The following is a 22348-nucleotide window of genomic DNA, read 5'->3' as shown; positions in this document are numbered from 1 at the left end:
ACTCGCTCATCTCTATTAGAGACTATAGAAGATAGGGAAGAAACAGTGGACTAATGCATGACTACATGATTGTAGTCTGTTACCATGGAGACACATAGGTCTTCTTAAGAGCTATAGGATATTCTAAATCAATACTATTTGCGGATTTGCTCCATTTTTATTGTTGATCCTCAGGAGCCTTAAAAATGTGCTGTAAAAATGTACATAACCTTTAAAAGCATAGGTTCTCCTTTTGATCTGTGTCCATAGTACTTGTCACCTAGATTCCTTACTGTTAGCTGTAGCCCATATTCACGTTTATGTCATTGCTTTAGCATTGCTCATTTGATTGATTACATATATATATATAGTTTATTTTTCATATTTGGTCCACATAACCATTACTACTTTTTTTCCATTCCAAGTGAATCGCTTAGGTGATATCCGCAACGACAATGATCCAAACTGCACATATGAAGGAGATAATAATGTCCTACTTCAACAAACCAGCAACTATCTCCTGGGTCTCGTCCACTCCATACATGAAGGTCAGTCTCTACCTTAAACATCATTACACATGCTTTCCTCCATTCCTTGGTCTCACTTTGTGCACCTTATTTTGCCACGGCCATTTTTCTTCTATGTCTCCTGATGAATCAGGGTTAAATGTGTTATTTGCACTTTCATTCATTTTTGCTATCGAGATGCAGTTATGCATCAGTGATGACTAGAGATGAGCGAACACTGTTCGATCGAATATCAGGCCGCTCGAGGTATTCAATTCCAATCGAATACCACGAGGCAAACGCACTAAAAATTCATATCCCCTCCCACCTTCCCTGGCGCTTTTTTTGCACCAATAACTGCGCAGGGGAGGTGGGACAGGAACTACGACAACGGAGGCATCGAAAAAAAATCGGAAAAAGTAATTGGCTGGCTAAATCAGGTGACCTCCAATTTAGACGAATGGTGGATTTAACATTCGGTTAATTTGAGACTGTGAATTATGTGACTGTGAGACAGGGATAGATGTACAGGCAGGGTTAGCCAGGGATTACCTTTATTTAGGTAGGAATGTTACTCACACAGCTCTTTGGTGGCTCTATCTGGTCGGGATCCCTGTCAGCTTGCGATATGCGGGAGCTGACTTTTTCCCATAGGAATGCATTGATTGGTCGAATGCCATACAGAGTATAACATTCCGCCAATCAACGCTGGTTCTGCCAGAGGCTCGTCTGTGAGGAGGCGGAGTTAGAACATTTACATTATACTCTGATTTTTTTCAAGTCATTTTGCATTTATCGGCTTTATCCTCAGGGGAAAGCTTTGGCTGACCATTCTTTTCCCCATTCTGGTGATAAGTAACGTACGGGTGAGTCTGATCCATCATGGTCAGCTTTATTCTTAGAGGGCATTCACATGGGGTAACATGGCGCTGATTCTGGCACGATAACTCGCATAAGAATCAGCGCTGCAAAACAGAATCCCATTGACTTCAATGGGTTCCGTTTAACGCGCGTAATGCATTGAAATCAATCGGTTAAAAAGCCTCTCATTGATTTCAATGTGTTCCATGCGTTAAACGGGACCCATTGAAGTCAATGGGATTCTGTTTTGCAGCGCTGATTCTTACGCGAGTTATTGTGCCAGAATCAGCGCCGCATTACCTCGTGTGAATGCCGCCTTACATAGCGACTCTCCACTTGGGCTGCTAGATATGGGTCCTGAATAAGGCCACCTATGTCTGTGTTTATATCCCCTAATAGATCACAGCGAGCATCTTTATGGGACATCCCCTTTAAGCATGGCAGTATATAACTTTTGCAAGTCTATGAAAACATAGTGTGGACGGCTGTTTAGTCTGTAATTGTGGATTCTTGTTTTTGCAGATGGCGCCCCCTTTGAATCTCCGCTGGGGTCTATACATTTCCTCAACGACTACAAGTCTATTTTGAAACGCAGGTTTACTGCAAGTAGCGTCAGGGAGTGCCTGGACTGTGCAGGTATGGGGGTTAGCAAAATATTTTGTGACCTGGGTTAAAAGGGTTCACATATCTAGAGCTTCTACTGTTCTGTATTGAAGTCCAAGATCGACCACATTGGTGCCAGGGGTAAAAAGAGGCAGACAGATCGCTAAAAAAACCATCCAGACTTCATACTTCAAAGCAGGATCTCCATACTGTACTTTGATTGCAATGGTCAGAGCTCCTGACCTGAGAATCGTGCAGCAATATAAAGCAAGGCTGTTTTTTTTTAGTTTAACTGTTATTGGTAATGGGGGTCCCCGTGTACCCTGTAGTAATGGAGCAGCAGGTTGCACATGCATGCTGACGGTACATTCATCTCTATTGGGCTGCCAAAGAGAAGCTGAGCACAGCACTTGCCTATCTGCGGCAGTCCCATAGAACTGAATGGGTCGGCAGCACATATATGTGACCTGTCACTACTGTCATAGAGGAGACACGGGACCCGTGATCGGTGGGGGTCCCGGCAGTCAGACCCCTATCGATCAGATGGTTGATCCCCTATTATGTGGGTAAGGAGTACCTGTTTAATGAAAGGTTCATGGTATTTATAGAACAATGGGGAGTTTTGTTATACTATTATACACTACCAATATGACCTCGTGTTATGGCACAAGAGAGAATTATTGTATATTCTATGTACAGCTGTGCTCCCCAGGAGGAGGCCTGCGTCTTGTATTTCACTTAGAGCATGACCACTCTCAAAAATATCTCCAGAATCTAGGTCACAGGAATATATTGTGAGGAGACCTATTCCCTGGTGCCTCTATTAACTCCACACCCAAACCGTCTCCGTCTGTCATCCACCATCTCCCCGGCCATGTCTGCAGTTACTTCTCGTGCTTGTCATCTGTTGTTGGGCGTAACAAACAGACTTATGAAATAAGATTGCCAATAAGAGTTAACCTAATTGTAGTGTTTTTTATAGAATCCTCACAATGTCTTAATATGGTCTTTATAGCCCTTGGCGATCAGCTGTTATTGCCTGAAAAAGAAAACAGGGACATGTGGTATGATGTGTATCAGATGTCTGAGGATTAGAAAAATATGGCGGCTTTCGGTGCCATACCTATATAGAGATAATGTGTAGTATTGCACTCTAGTGACATTGACAAGAATGGAGCTGAACTGCAATACCACATATGAACAGACCGCCATGACTTGCAATGTAATACGTGATGGTGCTGACTCCTCCACGACAAAAGCCTCTACAATATGAGGACGCCTCCCTATGATAGCGATATGCATTTGGACTGGTGGACCAGACAACCACTTGTAAAATATCCTAATAGGCCATGTTGATATCAGCCAGACACCAGTGAGTATCGTGTATGGATCCTTTACTGCCCAGCATGCAGTTGTCATATGTCATATTGGATGTAAGAATATGCCTGGACAGCCCCTTTAAGGCTTTACGCACACATCCAAGTGTGCCATCCGAAGGGGCGTCCGATGATCCATTCCGATGAAAATAGATCAGATCCTATCCTGCTCCGTTTCATCGGAACCGAACGAATCGGAAGCCCCTATAGAGGTAAGTGCATAACGGGATGCCCCCGGATTGCAACTGGCCTCAACTGTGATGCTCACTTGTCATGGCACTTTATGCTTTTATTATGTGCATGATAATATTTTGGCGCTGTACCCGTAGCACTTTACTCTACTGTACCTCTATATGTGTTCGGGTCCAGCAAGCAAAGTTTTCTCATTGTGGGATTCTATATACATGATATTAATCTAAATATAAAATGGGAATTCTGTTAAATCATGGACGCCAACATATCTTGTGGGACTCTATCTACTCTCATTGGGTATCCATTATAGTACCCGTCACAAAACCGACTCCGATGTGAACATGACCATAGACAATTAAAGTTGAGTGTATTATAATCTATGTCGAATGTATATAGCATGGGTATGTATATAGCATAGCGGAATATGATAAAGTGGTGGATATATGAAAGGTCCATATGTAGGTTTTTGTACCGAAGCTAAAGACATCTAGGGCTTCATCTCTGACCATATCTTCCAATATCCCCTCACACCAGTATCATAAGAGTCACTGTCTCTCCATATCACTGGACCAAGATACAAGATAATAAGAAACAGAGATTCCCCCACCCGCCTCGCCTTACAAAACTTCTGGGGAACTGTAACTTGGCCTGGAACAGTAGAAGACAATAGTAATGTCTGGACCCTCCTTCCAGTTAATGTCTGCCCAGATTTCCCAATATTAGCCATCACCCCCTGCTTTCCCCACGAGTCCTTTGATCGTTGCTCAGTTGACGCCTATGCACACAGAGAAGACATACTGTAGTGATAAACGTTTCTTACAGCACTTGAGCGGGGTTACACAACACGTCACTTTCAGGCGAGCAGATTGTATTTGCAAACAATGGAAGTGAAGCGGAGAGCAGCTGTGAGTCATGGGAAGACCGGCTGGACATTACCGCCAGATGTTCTCCATCTCCCAAGAAAATGTTTGGGTGTTTTTCTTTCCTGGAAGTTAATTGTATACAGTCAGCTGTATACGCTCTGCTGCAATGCAGAAGGCGCAGTTTTCCCATCTCCCCCTACATGTATATAAACAGCCAGCCACACGTAGTAATGCTCTGTGCTGTGCAAGGATTATACTGTTGTGTTATTCTGTTGTTTTGTGTGCTTTTAGCATGTATAGCATGCCTCAAAAAAGTACTTGTGCAAAAAGAGAAAAACATGGCCCGCACATCCCAACCTTATACATTGATCTAGGGCTTCTCAACAAATTTTACAATAAATTTTACTGTTCACACGGTGCAGTGCTACGTGGTGTCTGCTGCTTCTGTGGCGCTGTGCCCATGGGGTGGCACGGCCCAGAGCCTGGGGGCTTGGTCTGGTGGCAGGGGTGTTGCCGGACCACTGGGTCGCTCACCCTGTGGGCACTGTGTTGCGGTTGTGGCGGTCGCTGTGTAGCGCCGCGCCCAGTAGACTAGGGACCCACTATAAAGAGGTCGCCGTGAAGTGGCTAGTGGGCTTATGCACATTAATCAATATGTATACTAAGAACCTCATGTTCGGTATTGTAAAATTTGCTGAGAAGCGCTAGATCAATGTATAAGGTTTGGATGTGCGGGCCATGTGTTTCTCTTTTTGTACGTGTACTCAAAAAAAATACTCACTCAGATGCAGTTTATCACAAACCATGGCCAAAAAGAAGTGGACTCCAGACTTTCTCCTAAACCCTCCAAGATTTGCTGCGCCCTCTTCTTACCAAACACAGCGCCCTACGTTATATAGTGGCTGTGCTTGGTATTGCAGCTCAGCCCTATTCATTTGAATGGAACTGGGCGTAAGCATGGCTATGTGACCGATGGACATGATGTCACGGGCCTAAAAGAAAGTGGAGCTCAATAGCATGCGCCTTTAAGACTGAAGAGTGACCACTCCTCAATGAAACTTATGGAGATTTAGGTTTATGTCCAGACATCTCCTTAGGCTCAAACTACAAGGTTTGGCTCCAACTTGCACAGTAAGGAACCACACACGTCCCATAGACGCTCATAAGGACATCACACCATAAGAACATGTGTGTAAAACATAAGTAATAATATAAGCGTTGTGTATAGCCAGCTCCACCTAAAGGAATATAAAAATTTTTCCTATTAAATAGAAATAGTAATAGAAATAGTAAGGGCACTCAAATGAGTGAAAGAAGAAATGAACGTTCACTCTACTAATCACACGGGGCAAGAGGGGGCGGATTTTGGCGCTGAATCCACGTCATAATCCGCCCCCTCACAATAGCGATCTATGTAGACCGCTAGCTTACTTTTTTCCGTGAGCTACCCTTTCTTCAGGCCTTTCTTCATTTGGGCCTACTCCGGAGCAGGAAGCTGCGACAGTTGTGGCAGGCGCATTTTAGCCCTATTCTGACGCGGCTTCCCGCGTCAGAATCAGGACCAAAATATGCCATTCCGTGCCCCGTGTGATGTTTGGGTCACCAATCTGGGGGTGCTTCACACTGGTGTAACTATGAGGCTCCAGTGGTCCCAGCAGTGACCAGGCCCTGAAGCTAGGGGGGCCCACAGGTCACACTCGCCACACTAGGGCTGGATGAACTTCTTTGCTCTCCTTTCTGATTTCCTTTGATGGTTCACAGTCTGTACACTGTAAATGTATGACCCCTTCCCTTTGGTACACTGAATAGTTGTGAAAAATAGTTGCGCAGCGGGGCCAAAGCTTGGCTTTTGCACCAGAGACCCCTAAAAACTAAGTGTCCTGCTCATTAATGCTGAGGATGCTTCTGCTTGAGACCCCTCGCTCATCAGGCCCAAATAACTGGGCCTAAACAGTAGCCAAAAGCTGCCATGGGAAGCTAATGCCGGGTATTCGGTGGCTGGAACACTCCCATAATGTTATTCCTGTGTACAGCGTTCCATCCTTGAACGTTTCCATCTTGTAAGAATATTTATCAGAAATGACGCGACTCTGGTGGAGACAGGTTTCGGGTCCTCCCATCTCATCTATCACCGGGTTTGGCAGGTTGGAGTTGATATGAGTCTTTACGTTCTGTTTGGGTCATGTCTTTCATGGGGTGTAATAACCCTGCTTCAATGAGCCATAGTGGAAATATGTGACTGTGTACGGGAACCGTCTATCCACTATCTGCTGTGTTGTGTCTAGATAGTATAGCCTAAGGTGAATTTGTCTTTGTGGTTAGTGTTTTTTTTTAGCATTTTTAATGCCATAATTTACTGTTAATGAGAACGGTAATTCTGGGTTTGGATCAATGTTTGTAAGGTTAAGGCCCTGTTCACAATGTATTGGTAGAGTTCTTTCAAATTACTGAAGATACCCCCTAATGGATAGCTTTTACAATAATCTCTGATGTACACTCATTGCTAAAGAAAAATGAAGAACTTGTTGGAGAGGAATCAAGCTTTCTCCATGATATATGTAAGGGATCACAATGTTACAGCAAAAGGAGAAGTTTATTGGGGAAAACTACAATTATAAGAAGGCTCTAGTGGTCTGTTGGGCGCCTCTAGCCTAAATAAAAGATGATATAGCTGGGCTTAGACCCGGTTAAAATCTGCACTGCACCGCACTGCAAGCAACACTTTTCTCTCTGCATTTTTCATGCGGAAACCACTAGACCCCATTATAGTCTATGGGGATTGCAGGTTTCCTAAGTTAACTGCTTTTCTATGCGAATTAGGTTTCCATCTAGGGGGGGTCCCCATGTGAACTCCCCAAACGGAAACTCGCACGCAGATGTGAATTGGGTCTTAGAGGTATACAAGATCTGTATGGTATCCAGTAGCACATTTGCTGGGGCTGCAGATCCTGCATGCTTGTAGATTGATGAAGCTGGTCCCAGAAATGCTGGATTGACGATAAATCTGGCAAGCCAAGGACGTGTTGCAATGTGGTGGAAAGATTCCTTACTGTTTGGGTGAGCATTATCCTGCTGAAAAATGCCAGTTGTCTGCCCTGCCAGGGGAGGCAACACATGTGGCTGCACATATAACTGAGCTGTTCATGTCCCTCATAGCTCTACTATAGATGATCGACTGCCATATGTGATGGCTTCCCAGATCATCACACCAGCAGTTAAAGCAGTGTCACCCCACAGCAAAGGCAGGATTGAAGCGCTCGCCATGAGTCCTTTATTCTTGAACCCAACTATCATCAGATCCCAAACAGAACCTAGATTCATTGCTAAAGACTATACGGTTCCAATCTGTAGCAGTCCATGTTTCTCGTACACAAACCACTAGAAACAGAGGCCATGATGGCTGACTATCAATGGCAGGATACATATGAATGCCATGACACCAAATTTCCTTCTAAGAAGCACCTAGAAGTGGCACTTAGCAGGTGTGTGTAAATGAAGACGCCACCTGTGTCTGGGTGATGGATAAGAAAACTCATGTTTGTCAGGGGATCGAACCATCCTCTCTACTTATCTGAGCCATCCAGACCTGTTCATTGTCTGTATATGTACTCACATGACCACTACCCCAACACCTCTTCACAGCTAGGTCAGATCTGCTTAGTTGGCAATCATTAGTCAATAGGACCATCGTGCTTCTCTCAGTCCAATGATGCGCCCCTCTCAAAGGCTGTCAACTGGGCAAAAAGTGTCAAGTACATCAGAGAGGCATGTTTAGGAGTCAATAATCTCCCACCAAGAGGTACACTACCCAAAAGTAGCGTAGTGTTCCTTTTAGGCAGGACAACAATATCAGGTTCATGACAACAGAGCAGAACATATTACACATCCACATTTTACCATATAGAACTCATCATTCTTAGGTAAGTCTTGCAAATACAAGTTGGTAGATTTTTTTTTTTTTTGTTCCTTTGTAGGGGATAGTGCTGTAGACACGCTATTTGGGTAGAAGCACAAATATGTCCTATATAAATATAAACTAGCCACAACCTATCCCTACAGCCCCCCCAGGCTGAGCAGCAGGAGTTCTGCAGGGTCCATTATAAGTTGTCTGCGGTCAGAAAACCACATATCCCAACATATCTGGACATGATTATATCTATGTACTGTAGAGGAATTCTGCTTAGTTTGCTTTGCTTATAGAGTCACCATCATTGGGGTGGGGGGGGGGGTCTTCATACCACGTAGATATATTATCTGCTAACCAAACAAAGTTTGTGATTGTCCCTAGTACCCAATTTATACATAGACCGTAAATGCAAGATCACGTAGTATTCACACTATCGCATTTTGCGATGTTAGTTCTCCTCATTTGCACATGATATGCTGTCTGCGCTTGATCCGTTTTTTACATCAACTTTTCTTCATTTTTGGGTCTATGAAAAAATCAGTCATCCGTTTTGGGGGGTTTTCACAGACCCATAGACTTTCATTGATGTGGAAAAAAACACATCTGCTTTATTTTTTTTCTTGTGGACGGTCTTCAGAAAAAAAACGACTGGATATGTTATGCCGACCGCGAATAATGCAGATAGAGTGCTTACATGGAACGCAGACGTGTGTATATAGTCTGACGCTAGGTTCACACCCGAACAATAGATATTTGGACTACTAAAACAGCGACCAGTGGACCCGGTGGACTATAATGGAGTCCGATTGGTGTACGCCATTTCAAAACTGAAAGCAGTAGTGAAAAAAATCGATTTTTGGCGATTTCTGCGACACATTCTCCAATGGAGACTCCAGCTCAGATGTGAACCCAGCTCACTTTTTTTTATAGAGGAATTGTCAGCTCTCCTGACGTGACCGTTTTAGTAAATGCTCTATAAAAATAACCATTTTGGACACCAGAACCATGTGTCCCTCTGTTATTCTTCCTGGAAATATATGAATATACTGACAACTGCGTGTTACGCATATGTCTTAGAGATTCAAGGGGCATTTGTGAAAACTGTCACGCCACTTTCGTGGTGTAAAATAGTCGCAAACTGCTAATTTAGGAATATTTCACGCCCCTGGCGTGTATTATTATGGGTTTGGTAAGCATTTTGGACCAGACACACTCCCTTTAAGTAATTTAAAGAAAAACTCCGACCCCCAAACCTTTCTTTAATTTCTAGGCTCGGGACACTTTTATTTTATCACCCTTTTTTTGTTGAATGTCAGTCACTGTCGCCAAATGAGCGGCCAGAGATGTAAAATTTTTATTGGAATTATTTTCATGTGATTTCTGTAACCCGGGCCTTGCCAAAAATTTATATTGTATTTTGAGTCCAAAACACACAGATGTCAGGCCACTCTATAGGATGTGAAGACTTTCCATCATGGAACATTTAGACTGAATTCTTGTAAGAAACATCCGGATCTCTCCTAATTGTGAATAAAACTTACGGACTATAAAGCGGAGGCGCACGAGGAGGGTGGAGGAGAGCAGTCTGACATTTACAGAGATCGAGCAGAGCCAGAGCTATTAGCAATGTACTGCTCTCTCATGCACATGGATCTTGTCAGGTCTCTGAACCTGTGCCATGTGAGATATCTGTGCCATGTGTATCATGAGATGTGTTCTCTGTGTACTGTACTAACCAGGCACAGACTTTACTTTTTTCTGCTTCACTTCAGCTATTTTATTGCCTCGGCTGATATTCAGGTCTTCTATTCACTGTCTAGTAGCATATTTAAAGGGGTTATCAAGGATAATCATTTTTATTGCCAGGGAGGGTGGAAAAAAAAAAACAGCCCATACTCCCCTGTCCTTGGTGTCTCCAACTGCGGCCCGTTCCTTCTACTCTGGGGTCTTGTTTTGGTGGACGCTGCACGTGAACGCTGAGGTAATCCGTGGCCTAAGGAAAGGAGCCAGGACATCACAGGTGACATATGCAAGTAATGACTTAGCCTTCTGATTGGAATCCCCAATGCTGTAAGAGAACTCTCCAATGCTGCCTCCATCTTCTTAAGGAACGGGTCTTCTTCGCGTCTTCTTCCAGCGGTGGCTTCAAATTTCTAGGCCTCGGGCAGCCGACTGCGCATGCCCACCAGCCACTAGAAAATGGCCGCTTACAGAGTATTGTAAGCGGCCATTTTCTTGTGGCCTTCAGGCATGTGCAGTCGGCTGCTCAAGGCCTAGAAGTTTGAAGCCACCGCCGGAAGAAGACGCGAAGAAGACCCGTTCCTGAAGAAGATGGAGGCAGCGCTGGAGAGTTCTCTAATAGCATTGGGGACGCTCCCAGTGCTGTTTGAGCAATGGAGCCTGCCCCCAGTGCTGTGAGAGAACTCATTTGCATACCGACAAAACTGGGATTTCAAGCGAACGGCGGCGCGGAGAAGACATCTAAAGGTAGAAGAAGAATAGCCTTTCTTAAGGCTATTCCGATGTGTTAGTGAGAAAAAAAATTGTGTTTGAATGATAGGATCCCTTTAAAGCACCCCTCCAGTTATACATTTTCATACATGATTAGTGCATTTGAATATAAGAAACTTAGTAATATATCTTATTAAGATCTGTTTCCTTCTTTGCTTATGAAGCTGTTCTCCTGCTCCTTGAAGGAGGTGAGAAGGAAATGCTGTCAACTGAACAAGCATTCGGCCTTAGTATATGGCCATGTATAGGCCCTGGTCATATATTGTTTTTGCTTTTTGTAGGGGATATGGGTCAGGAGTGGACTCAAAGCCGAGACTACAGTGTATGGCAAAAACATATCGCGAACTCAGCCTTACCAATATTTGGAAATCTCAATTGTGTCCCACTTTACTTCTGCTTGGAAATGTCTCCAAAAATTGAAATACACCCTACCCCCTTTGAGGGTCGTATCATGTGACAGTCCCATAAAAATTGAGTGTGTTTCAGGCAGAACAAGGCGAGGCTTACTAGCACCAGGACATGACGGCTACAGGGTCGATAAAGTTTGAGTAAGAAGCTGGGGGCTAGTGGGGGGCATTGAGATATGGCGGTGGTTCCCATGGTCTACCAGCTCTGCAGGCGCCATGTGCTTCCTGGTAACTGCCGATGCAAAATACTCTTTTTAGAGTTTCCATTTAATATGGAAGTCTGGACAAAACAGCTAAAACTATGAGATTTACAAGTATTGAAAAAAGTGACTATTTTATTAAAAGTGTGAAATTAAAAATGAAAACTAAAAATCTAAATGACTGAAGGCGGTGCTAATATTACTTCATAAATTCTGACTATTATTATAACAATAAAAAAAAGTTATTTTCAGCAGTACCAGCAGAGTAATTATACAGATTTTTTTTTCTATTTTTATTACATTTCCCCGTAATAAATGACATAAAAGCATATTCATCCCAATATGTAGCCAAACTGAGGACAAGTTGTTCCGAATGTGCAAAACAAAGCAAAGTTTAGTTGGGTAAAAATTATTCATGGGTAAAATACCTAAAGTAAGGATGCATGACCAGTTGTGCCCTACGGGGTTAAAGGGGTTGACCCAACCAAACAACCCCATGTATATTCTCTAGTCCAGTGTTAACCCCCCCTTATTGCCCATGGCCCCTCTCTTCCTTTATAACATTGGCAGAACAATCATCTACCAACTTTTTGGGGTTTCGGCCAGTGAGACGTCCACCAATCTTGAGGTTGTGCTGTCAATTTAACGTTCCTTTTCCTTCTTTTTCACTTGTGGGAGTGCTGCGGTTCTCAATAAAATAGGAGGCCAGTGGGCAGCACTACACCAGCACCTTGGACACCTCATTATAAAGAAGATTAGTGGGGTCCTCGAGGTTAGACCTCACCATATATGGAATAAGATGGACATACCCAGTCAATGCATATCTATGGTGCTGGGACCAACTTCTGTTTCTACAATAAAGCAGTTGTGGTCCTCTGCAAAGATCCTCAACCCTATGTTATTCCTCCTGGCAAGCTGCCATTGAGGTGAGCAGTCCTCTGTTTGGATTAAGTCATAGATTTGCAGTAAGATGAGTATTGCCAGGCTTGCACTTCTGGGAACCAGTGGAGACCTGAAATTAATTGGGGAACTTACTAACTCATCTACATCAGTTTTCTGGTGTAGCTGAGTGTAAATGTGACCTGTCTTTCTTGTGTCGAAGACGTGCCACCTTGTTCCTTCTGTACCTTGCCACTTTTTGTGAAGGTGAGAGGAGTTGGGGCATAGACCAAGGTGGGCCGGAGTTGATATGCTTCATCTCGACAAATTTACTATAACTCAGGCCAAAAAACTGGAGCCACTTAAAGGGGCATTCCCATCTCAAGGATCCTATGTATACTGCTAGGTTATGTAAATTGAAGAGTTTTTCTAAATATATTGCTTTAGCAATGCTGCTTTGTTATCCTGCTATGTGAAATTATTCCTCCCATTGTTTGCACAGCAATTCCATAGCGCTGGATCTGCGTGATAAGCAGGGCAAGTGAAATCGCTCATTACTCTCACTGTTGCTGATAAAGCTCTGTCTGTTATCTCTCTATGTAAACACACAGATAGGACTGATTCAATTCTCAACAAGCATGTGCATATTATTTGATCAACATTTATATTGGATTTCTAGTAATCATAATAAGTATCCTAATACTTCATAGTGTCTTATAATAAGTATGGTGATATTTCATAGTGTCCTGTTCAGCAAGCTGGGGGGAGGCGGCTTTGACTGTTTGCTAAGGAATACAGGAAGTGAGAAGACACAGCAGGCAAAGCTGTTGAGACAGGGAGATGGGAAAACCTCTTGAACAATTCAGATGTACCATGCCAAAATGGGGAGTTTGTTCCGTATGTTAGTCTTAAAGGGAGTCTCTAACCACAACCCATCATATCAACCTAGCCCTGTCTATAGATGGCTTAGTGGCACCTGAATGAAATGGTGTTTTGCCCTCGTGAATCGATGTCAAAATATTGTCATTTTTGTAAAAAAGGAAATGAGCTTTTTGGAGCAAGGAAGACGTTGCCACTTATCTCTTTGGAGCAATGACAACACCGCCATTGCTCCAAAGAGCTAATTTACTCATTGACAAAAACAGCAATATTTTGGCAACCGAGGCACACATAAAGACCATTTGATTCAGGTGACCCTGACCTATCTATCTCTCTCACATTATTTAGCCCCCATTTCTTGCTTACAAATTGCTCCTATTGCACAAGCAGTACCAACTACCAGTACAGAACATGCTGTAATGGGAAGGTGGAGTTGCTCTCATTGGACACTATTGGTGCGGAGCTGCACTCTTTCCAGTAATGTTTATAGTCAGCAGATTATGACAAATTCTGGAAAGGAATATCTTGTGCTTTTTGTGTAAACATTCGGGATCCTCCATAAAATTGACTTAGTTACACGGGTCGTCTTAGCTCCACAACACAGTTTACCAAGAAACCTGCTACCTCCCTGGAGGAGACTGTGAGATTGTCTAATACACAGAGGAGAGATGCACTAAGCTATTTATTCATGCTTCATGTGGCCAGTGGATTATATTCAGTCATGCTAAGTAATGTCGCGTTCCCCGATTAACACAATGTCCTCAGCCTGTCCTTGTTATGTTGTTTTGGTGGAAACACTGAGACGTTCCAGCAGTTTAACGCTCGTATTATACACCGTTAGGTGCATGGAGCCTTGTAATGACATCAGTGGAACAGTCAGTCTCCGAGTTCTGGCTCTGACTTTTATATACTTTTTATATGCTCTTTGTTTAGCTGTAATAATAATCAGGGAACAGGTGCCCAGCGTCGACGGTTTTACTTTCAGGAACTTGGTTACAGTTTGTTTAATGGGAATATCAGAAAATTACATCTTATTCAGAGTATTTAAAATTATTTTGCGCAGGAAATATTCCAGTTTTCACACTCTAGAAAAGTCACAATAAGCTAGCATTACCCGATTCCTGCAGCTAAGCTGTCAGCTTTGCTGTGTAGACTGGGACAGAGTTAGGAGAGCACAGAGATTTCATGACAGGTCTATTGCTGCAAGCATAAATAAGACAGGGTCCTGGAATGAGCACTGATCAAAGATACCACAAGTTTATCACATGAAATATTTAAGGCAGAATAGTCTTGGAATACCTGTTTTCTGGAGCTAATCTGATAGCTTTACTGTGTAGACTGGGATAGAGTCAACAGAGGACAGCGGGTTAGTTATAGGTCAATTGTACTTATGGAAGACTAAATAAGACAGGATCCGTGAATTTCTGCCAAGATCTCATTCCTATCAAAGGTCTAATAAGTCTATCAAATGTGAATCTTTCCAGTTTTCATATTCTAAAAAACTCACAATAGGGTGGCATTACGTGTTCCTGCAGCTAATCTGTCAGTTTTGCTGTGTAAACTTGGACAGAGTCAGCATAGGGCAAGGATATAATGACAGGTCTATTCTACTGCTGGATAAGTACATCGAGCAGTTAGCAACCTGGTTAAAACCTTGTTCTATATGTTGCTACCCTTTCACTCCATAAGACAGGCTTGCACATTCCAGTGAGTGCCCTCTATTGGTTTGCAACAATGAGGCAGCAACTGTCTTCCTAATTACATCATGGAAGGCGGATTTGCATATTCTTCCCATAGTTCCTTGCAAAGTGGAGTGCTAAAGGCTTAACAAGTCTCCACACACCTATATGGTGGTCTCTCCCTAAGGAGTGACAATATCCCCCGAACCCTGTCTAAGCCTCTCACCTCTACCAGGTTATAGTCCTCTCTACATCGGGCTGATGAGATCCAACCAGATCGAAACAGCTGTCCTCGATTGAGAGACTATAACCTGGTAATAATCCCAGCGTCATTGCTAAACAAAGGCCTCTTGGAAGGTCGGGCATGAGGCTAAAGGGAGCAGCCATTATTGGGTTATTTCACTGGAATCCTGTCTTAAGACAGGCTTGCACATTCCAGTGAGCGCCCTCTATTGGTTTGCAACAATGAGGCAGCAACTGTCTTCCTAATTACATCATGGAAGGCGGATTTGCATATTCTTCCCATAGTTCCTTGCAAAGTGGAGTGCTAAAGGCTTAACAAGTCTCCACACACCTATATGGTGGTCTCTCCCTAAGGAGTGACAATATCCCCCGAACCCTGTCTAAGCCTCTCACCTCTACCAGGTTATAGTCCTCTCTACATCGGGCTGATGAGATCCAACCAGATCGAAACAGCTGTCCTCAATTGAGAGACTATAACCTGGTAATAATCCCAGCGTCTTTGCTAAACAAAGGCCTCTTGGAAGGTCGGGCATGAGGCTAAAGGGAGCAGCCATTATTGGGTTATTTCACTGGAATCCTGTCTTAAGACAGGCTTGCACATTCCAGTGAGCGCCCTCTATTGGTTTGCAACAATGAGGCAGCAACTGTCTTCCTAATTACATCATGGAAGGCGGATTTGCATATTCTTCCCATAGTTCCATAAGGTGGGGAATTGTAATCCACCACTTTGTAAATATCAATGCCCTTTATTGTAACCTTTTTCAGTGTTCCCACTAAAGTACATGGCCATGCACCTTACAGAGCAGAGCAGTGAGCAATGAATCCACCTCACTCCTGTTTACTGTGTATGGGGGCATTAAGGTGCCCAGTATATTGTGTATGGAAACACTGAGGTGGTCATTATATAGTGTATGAGGGCACTGAGGGGGTCATTATATTGTGTATGAGGGCAATAAGGGGTCACTATATTGTGTATGAGGGCACTGAGGGGGTCATTATAATGTGTATGGGGGACACTATGGGGGTCATTATATTGTGTATAAGGGCACTGACGGGGTCATTATATTGTGTATGAGAGCACTGAGAGGTCACTATAATGTGTATGTGGGTACTGAGGGGGTCATTATTTTGTGGGGGTCATTATATTGTGTATAGGGACACTGAGCTGGCCAATATGCTCTGTATAGAGAGGGCATTATACTATTTATCGGGGCAATAAAGTGTGTGTGGGGGGGGCAGCTTTGAAGGGATATTTGCCCAGTAACTAAACACGCCACACAAGAAGGCAATCTGTGCTTTCAAGCACTTCCAGACATATCTTCAATCTGAGGGTGTCGCTCAGTTTGGGGCGTATTGTTGTAGTATTTGTACTCTATTGGGTTTTTTTCAGGCATTATATAATACTCTCTGTTCTTACTCTCCAGTTACTCTGGATGCTTATAAATGGTTAGTCTGCTACCTGCTCCAAGTCAGTCATCGGAAACTCCAGCAAGAGACGCAGAGAGCCGCAAATGATTTTGATGCCAGAAATAATAGCCAGGTACAGTATAATGCAGATGTTATATCGGCAGGCTGGAGTGTATCTGTATGGTATTATTATTGTATCTATGTGCCACCTCTATTACTGCGCTATTACTGTTTACTCTATGCCTGTTCTTTGATATTGCTGTGTGCATTATCCCTGTACTGTGACATCACTGTGTGCATTATCCCTGTACTGTGACATCACTGTGTGTATTATCCCTGTACTGTGACATCGCTGTGTGTATTATCCCTGTACTGTGACATCACTGTGTGTATTATCCCTGTACTGTGACATCACTGTGTGTATTATCCCTGTACTGTGACATCGCTGTGTGTATTATCCCTGTACTGTGACATCGCTGTGTGTATTATCCCTGTACTGTGACATCACTGTGTGTATTATCTCTGTACTGTGACATCACTGTGTGTATTATCCCTGTACTGTGACATCACTGTGTGTATTATCCCTGTACTGTGACATCGCTGTGTGTATTATCCCTGTACTGTGACATCACTGTGTGTATTATCCCTGTACTGTGATATCGCTGTGTGTATTATCCCTGTACTGTGACATCACTGTGTGTATTATCCCTGTACTGTGACATCACTGTGTGCATTATCCCTGTACTGTGACATCACTGTGTGTATTATCCCTGTACTGTGACATCACTGTGTGTATTATCTCTGTACTGTGACATCACTGTGTGTATTATCCCTGTACTGTGACATCACTGTGTGTATTATCCCTGTACTGTGACATCACTGTGTGCATTATCCCTGTACTGTGACATCACTGTGTGTATTATCCCTGTACTGTGACATCACTGTGTGTATTATCCCTGTACTGTGACATCACTGTGTGTATTATCCCTGTACTGTGACATCACTGTGTGTATTATCCCTGTACTGTGACATCACTGTGTGTATTATCCCTGTACTGTGACATCACTGTGTGTATTATCCCTGTACTGTGACATCACTGTGTGTATTATCCCTGTACTGTGACATCACTGTGTATATTATCCCTGTACTGTGACATCACTGTGTGTATTATCCCTGTACTGTGACATCACTGTGTATATTATCCCTGTACTGTGACATCACTGTGTATATTATCCCTGTACTGTGACATCACTGTGTGTATTATCCCTGTACTGTGACATCACTGTGTATATTATCCCTGTACTGTGACATCACTGTGTGTATTATCCCTGTACTGTGACATCACTGTGAGTATTATCCTGTACTGTGACATCACTGTGTGTATTATCCCTGTACTGTGACATCACTGTGAGTATTATCCTGTACTGTGACATCACTGTGTGTATTATCCCTGTACTGTGACATCACTGTGTGCATTATTCCTGTACTGTGACATCACTGTGTGTATTATCCCTGTACTGTGACATCACTGTGTGTATTATCCCTGTACTGTGACATCACTGTGTGTATTATCCCTGTACTGTGACATCACTGTGTGTATTATCCCTGTACTGTGACATCACTGTGTGTATTATCCCTGTACTGTGACATCACTGTGTGTATTATCCCTGTACTGTGACATCACTGTGTGTATTATCCCTGTACTGTGACATCACTGTGAGTATTATCCTGTACTGTGACATCACTGTGTGTATTATCTCTGTACTGTGACATCACTGTGTGCACTGTTCCATTCTTTTAACATCACTTACATATTGTGTGCATTTTCCTGTGTTCCTTACATCACACTCAGTAGTGATTTGGTTTGCCAAGGGTAAAATGAAGAGATGTCCTTGGGGTGGATGAGATGGGTAACTCTCTATGATTGGGATATTATTCGTCAGCTTGCACAAATGAGAAAAATCTGCCTTCAGAGGTCTGGAAAGTTTTTTATGTTTCTTGTAAGTGTCCTCTGTCAGGATTAAATATTCTTTGTTTTGTCTTCAAGGCATATTACTGTCGCTCCTTGGCCTTGGCATTTATTGAGCACACAGTCTTACAGAGATACTACGATTATACCCATGACCCCAGCACACCCCGCTCACTGCAACCCGTCCTGAAGAAGCTGTGCTGCCTGTACGGACTGTGGTCCCTGAGCAAACACATGGCTGTGCTCTACCAAGGTGAGGACAAGGACTAGAGATCCGGACTGAGCACTGTGTCATTTCATTCAGAAATAGTCCAGAATTGTTAATGTCTTGTTATTGCCGTTGTAAAATTCATCGAAGTTCCTGGGCCCCAATGTAAAATCTGTAATGGGGCCCCTTCTACCTTGCGCCATTTACAATAGACAGAAAACGCAGCAAAATCTGCAACAATAAAAGCTGATTTTCCACAACTTGGAGCCTCAGACTTAAAAGGGTTTTCATAGAGTTAAGTATTCATGTCCGGCCCCCAGGACCCCCACAGATCAGATGTTTTAAGAGCCTGGGTGAGGGATGTGGCCTCCTCATTGAATACCAAGCTCAGCGATGTATATTGTCTGGTATTGCAGCTCAGCCTCATTCACTTGAATGGGACTGAGCTGCAAACAGACCACGTGACAAAGGAATGTGATGGTACTGGCCTGTAAAGTGAGCTGCAGGTTTGTGAGCGACACAGCAGGGACCCCACTGATCACCAAGGATAGTCCATCACTATTCAGAAACACCCCTTTAATAGTATTAAATCAGATCCAGGCCAGATCCAGTGCCTGGGTTTATGATATAGATGAAAACCCAGAGACAGATCTCAAAGTTGCAGGTGTCGGGTCTCATCAGGACTTGGATAAGGAAACCTGACACAGGGACAGGAAATCTAAACGTGAAAACCGCAATATCCTGATTTGGAAATATGGATCCAAAAAGTTGTCAGATCCGTGTCCTGGAGAGCTTCATACTGAAGTCTAAGATGTAAATACATGTGACCTACTTAGGATGTTGTATCGTGAGGGCTGGAGGTCTCATGGGCTGCCCATCTGTACACACACTAGCCAATACACATGAAACTTGCACATTTGTACTTTTTGGCCATTGACCTCTGTGCCTCTTTATTGGGAACAGAACCCCAAGGTCTGCTGCCTTAGAAGATCCCCATTGTGGTTCGTAAACGGGTGCCCTATTGAATGTCCATATACCCTTATAGGCCAGTTGTATATGGAACTGCAGTTGGCCGTATCCACTATAGATGGCCGGGTCAGCCGCATGACAGGGAAGAGCAGTGCTCTGACCCCAAATCAGTGGGGGTCCCAACGGTCAGACCACCACCTATTATAAAGCATATGCTAGTGGTATTTCATCACTTGATAAAGATGGCAGTGCCCAAGTAACACCTTCCTTAAATTCTGTTATTGTTTCTCAGGTGGATACTTCGCCGGTGAAGTGCCAGGCAGAATCGTACAGGATGCAATCCTGGATCTGTGCGATCAGGTAGGAAAGCCGAATTTAAGGCGGTGGTACAGTATATATCTCACAGAGATTTACTATCACTGATACACTGTAACAAACCCTCAGCTGTATGAGTGACTCTCGCGGGAATGTTTCCATTCACTGACAGTAAACAGAGATCAGACAAAATGGGGATGAAGTGAAATACAAAGTATATCAGAAAGGTTCATTGACTAGTGGACAACCTCTTAAAGGAGTCTTTCACCCGCCCAGGATAGGGCATCCGTAGTCCCTCACTGATCAGCTGATCCGATGGTGTCCCAATGCCAGGAACATATGGGGTCAGAAGCAGCGCTGCTTTCATTCAAGTAATAGGAGCAGAGGTGCAGTACTGGGCGCCACCGCTATACAGTGCACAGGCTGCAGAGCTCCTTCCAGCCTCATCCACAACAGTAGCTTTCAGAACTGGAATGAGCTGATCTGTGCGGGGCCCCGGGTTGGTCACTCACAGCACCTGAAAAGCTGCCGGGCATGTACAACTCTCTCATTTCACTTCTATAACTGTAGACCCGTGCATGCACTGCCACCATTAAATACTCAGTGACCCTGGGGAGGGTGCACCAACCCCCCAATCTGAGGACAGAAGTTATACAGATGCAGCACAGTTAACCCAAACATCTGCAACTGGTTAAGCTGCTGCAGCGAGATATCTTGTGGCAGAAGACAACAAAAACCAATGTGTGGTCTCTGAAGAATGTTTTTTCAATGATCATGCATTGGTTTGTCTTGTCTTCTGGGATACGATGTCTCGCTGCAGCCGTATAACCAGTTGCAGAAGTTCAGGGTTAACTCTGCTGCATCTGTATATAAGACGTCTGATTTGGGAACACATACAACTCTGCTAGTAATTGGATTAGATTCCCGGGGATAGCGGTGCAGATGGTTCCGAAATAATAAACCTATAGAAGCATTATGGAGGCTAGTGACGGAGGTCAGGATATGACATAAGCCTCTGCCAGACACATTGGATTATCATCAGGTTTTGCTCTGTTTTAGTTTATTGCACTTTGTGTTTTTCGGGACACTTGAGATTGAAAATTTGACTTTGAGCCGGTTCAGTATAAATGCAGATGACACAAGAAGCGCCGGCGGTAGCTCTGCCCCAGAGATGTCCCCGTATAATTATACGACTACCAGAAGTTTCACATATAAAGGTTAATGAGACATGCGGAGAATGGGGGGGGGCACAACAAATGGAAAAACCTTCCAAACACAATGACTGTTGCCTCCAAGACAATAAAAGCGAACCCTGCGCTCCCCTAAAAGTGTGACCACTCGCGTTTCACTCCCTGTAATTTGTAGCAACCGTTCACTTCTGCTCTGTTTTGCTTTGGTTTCTATGGAAAGTGAGGACGGCTGCCAACATTTCTATTCTTTTAACACAGTTGAAAGATGAAGCCGTGTCTCTCGTGGACGCCATCGCACCTCCAGATTTCATCTTGAACTCCCCCATTGCCAAAGCTGATGGAGAGGTAAAGTCAAAGGAGCGTAAATCAAACTGTGCTGCAATGTCTCCAGATATTCTAGCCATTGTTTCAGAGTGATTAATATTACATTGCTTGACCGCAATAGATACAGATGTAGCAGAGCTGTATTTGTCATTAAGGTTACATCTGTGTGATCTGCACTACACCTATCCCCCAAAATGTTGGTCCCTCTTTCTGCCTGCCGGTCGCCTGCTGCAGAGAATGAAGTGCTGGCCTTCCTCTGCTATAGTGCTGGTTCACCTCTGCTATATCATTGGGCCATCGCCACTGCACCACAATACTACATTGTGTGGTGTTGGCCACAGACCACATACATGGTGGTGCGCACAAGTCCTGTAAATGTGTACGTATATATCCACCCTGTCTAGACAGAATATGGCAGGTGTCATAGTGTCACAAGATGCCCTCACTTACCATCTGACCTGTAACTCGCATTATATTCTTACAGCTCTATAAGAACCTGTGGTCCGCAGTCCTACAAGGGGAGAAGGTCTTGGAGCGTCCATCATGGTGGCCAGAATTTTGCAACAACAAGCCTGTAATTGGCAAACCGAGATCCCAGCTCTGAGGTGACGTCTAGGCCTACACGTGCGGAATCTCTATGTCATGTGTCACGGTATAACTAAACATATTATAATGTACAAAGGTGACAAATTCCAGATAGAAAATCATTTTCAGAAATTATTCCTAGTTTAGTAAAGTCCAGGTTTTACTGTATCTCAATGCAGATGCCATAGCCTATCAGAGCTAATTGTCATAGTCCAACCATCCGACCTATAGCTACTAGGGTTGAGCGATCGTGTTCGGAAAAGATTGGATTCCGATCAGCGATCGAGAAAATTTCA

The 22348-nt window shown here is 43.7% G+C and overlaps 1 protein-coding gene across 3 annotated transcripts in view; it reads left to right on the top strand.

Moving 5' to 3' along the window:
* ACOX3 (acyl-CoA oxidase 3, pristanoyl) overlaps positions 1-22348 on the top strand; it is a 76015-nt gene that overhangs the window by 33656 nt on the left and 20011 nt on the right. For 2 of the 3 annotated variants that reach the window (XM_075260555.1, XM_075260564.1), the window contains exons 12-18: positions 405-527; positions 1869-1982; positions 16510-16625; positions 18540-18714; positions 19931-19998; positions 21402-21488; positions 21952-22203. In XM_075260555.1, the coding sequence (XP_075116656.1) occupies positions 405-527; positions 1869-1982; positions 16510-16625; positions 18540-18714; positions 19931-19998; positions 21402-21488; positions 21952-22071 (803 nt within the window). In that variant the 3' untranslated portion in view covers positions 22072-22203. Of the gene's footprint in view, positions 1-404; positions 528-1868; positions 1983-16509; positions 16626-18539; positions 18715-19930; positions 19999-21401; positions 21489-21951; positions 22204-22348 lie in introns of those variants that run through there. The other variant, XM_075260574.1, reaches the window with a different exon arrangement.

Source organism: Leptodactylus fuscus, chromosome 1 (assembly GCF_031893055.1).
Source record: "Leptodactylus fuscus isolate aLepFus1 chromosome 1, aLepFus1.hap2, whole genome shotgun sequence".
In the NCBI taxonomy this organism is placed as follows: domain Eukaryota; kingdom Metazoa; phylum Chordata; class Amphibia; order Anura; family Leptodactylidae; genus Leptodactylus; species Leptodactylus fuscus.
This window is presented reverse-complemented; position numbering and strand designations above follow the sequence as displayed.